This window comes from Haplochromis burtoni, unplaced genomic scaffold (genome assembly GCF_018398535.1).
Source record: "Haplochromis burtoni strain Fernald_Lab_line unplaced genomic scaffold, NCSU_Asbu1 Contig_26, whole genome shotgun sequence".
Taxonomy (NCBI): domain Eukaryota; kingdom Metazoa; phylum Chordata; class Actinopteri; order Cichliformes; family Cichlidae; genus Haplochromis; species Haplochromis burtoni.
In genome coordinates this window covers 2,130,480-2,132,180 of record NW_024582387.1, presented here as the reverse complement: position 1 = coordinate 2,132,180, position 1,701 = coordinate 2,130,480, and the positions used below count along the sequence as shown (strand labels likewise).

At 40.5% G+C, this 1,701-nt stretch overlaps 1 protein-coding gene across 13 annotated transcripts in view; it reads right to left on the bottom strand.

The window, feature by feature from the left end:
- Positions 1-421: 421 nt before the first annotated feature.
- Positions 422-1,701, bottom strand: part of eif4g3a (eukaryotic translation initiation factor 4 gamma, 3a) — a 77,651-nt gene continuing 76,371 nt past the window's right edge. For all 13 annotated transcript variants that reach the window (XM_005917875.2, XM_005917878.2, XM_005917881.2 and 10 more), the window contains one exon: positions 422-1,443. In XM_005917875.2, the coding sequence (XP_005917937.1) occupies positions 1,262-1,443 (182 nt within the window). In that variant the 3' untranslated portion in view covers positions 422-1,261. The remainder of the gene's footprint in view (positions 1,444-1,701) is intronic.

Sequence of the window (1,701 nt, the reverse complement as noted above, 5' to 3'; positions counted from 1 at the left end):
CAGTACCGGTGCTCAGAAACCTATGAAACCTGTAACAGTGACAAGAGAATCGACCTCATCGGTGAACGTGTGTCAAAGTCATTCATGCTAGGAGTGTCGCCTGCTGCTATAAATCTAAGCCCTAAAAGCACATGTGATGACGGGTGGGTGACGTAACAGACGTTAAATATGAATGTACGAATGTTTACATCGAATACGAGCATGAGAAGAAGCGCTGCAATGATTTCAACTTCCCGGTGGCTCCAGGGGATTCCAGCTGCTTCTTCCTGGATTTAAAACTGTTTTTCTTCAAACACTGGCTCAGTTTATTAGACATACACACACACACACACACACACATATACACACACGTTAAAAAAAAACAAAACTCTGGCAACCCACCTTTCCCCCCAAAAAGAAGAGACGAAAACACGAGAATAAGCACTTTTTTAAATACCTTTTTTTGTCTTTAATGTATTTACAAGCTTTAATCTGCTCTGTAGGTCTGAAGTGTTACAAGCATGTCATGTTCAGCGACTCTGGCCATTTGCTTTTTGAAGTTGCTCATTCCATCTGAATGAATCTGGTTTGTTCGTCTACGTTTGTGTGACAGTTCGGACTTGCATCGCTTCTTGAATGCATACCTCTACCTCTCATGAGGTGTATGTACATATCAATGCAGAGCAAGCCAAGGCTCAGGGAGACACTTCTTGGTTATTACAAGATAACCTTTGACCTTGGACAATGTTAATAGTTCCTGTGCATTCAACTCCTCTTTTTTTTTTTTTTTTAATCTTTGCTTCCCCTTCATCCCAAAATAATTTTGCTTTACTCTGTTTTAAACCAAACAGTGTGGAATCCGGGGAGGCTGTTTATTTCACAATTATTATTTTGTTATTATAATTAATTATATTGTTATTTCTGCCGTCTTGTTCTCATTGTGAGCATCTGCAAATGTTAAATAACTTTCATATTTGCAGTCCTTAAAAAAATAATAAATTAAAGAGTCCAGAACCTATGTATCTTTTAAGTCTCTTCTTAAAAAGTAACAAAAGAAAAGTAAGTTAAAATTTAAAAAAAAAAATATTTTCTATGTATAATACAGGTATTTAGTGCTTCCACCGTTGGGATCCAAACTCAAAATGGCGGCATGTTTCAGAACCGTACCGCAGAAAAAAATTCCAGCCGTAAACATGTCGTCCTGCCCACGCAGCCATTTTGAAAGTTTGTTCTGCTGCGAGGATACAGTTCTACTAAGTCGCGTCCCCGGGTGTCTCCCTCGTCAATTATCTTCAGACTCCTCCTCTGCCTCGCGCAGCCAGGTGAAGAAGGCCGTGACGGACTTCAGGGCCACGCCTTTGCCCTGCTCCTCGGCCGGGTCTTTGCTCGACTCCCACTTGTAGAAAGCGTCCTCCGAGATGACGTCCTCATCATACAGGCAGTCAAAGAACATCCTTAGGAGGTCTAGAAGACAGACAAATATTCAACTGTCACCTTGTTTGACAAGTTCTTTTCGAAATTAGGTTAAAGTTGAACCCTGTTCCTTTTCATTCTAAAGGAACTAGAAAATAAATTTAAAACCAGCCAAAAAGAAACAAGACTGATTGAAAAGTTACATTAACACAGTGAAGCCTTCAGGCAGGCAACTTAAACTACACACACACACACACACACACACACACACACACACACACACACACACACACACACACACACACACAC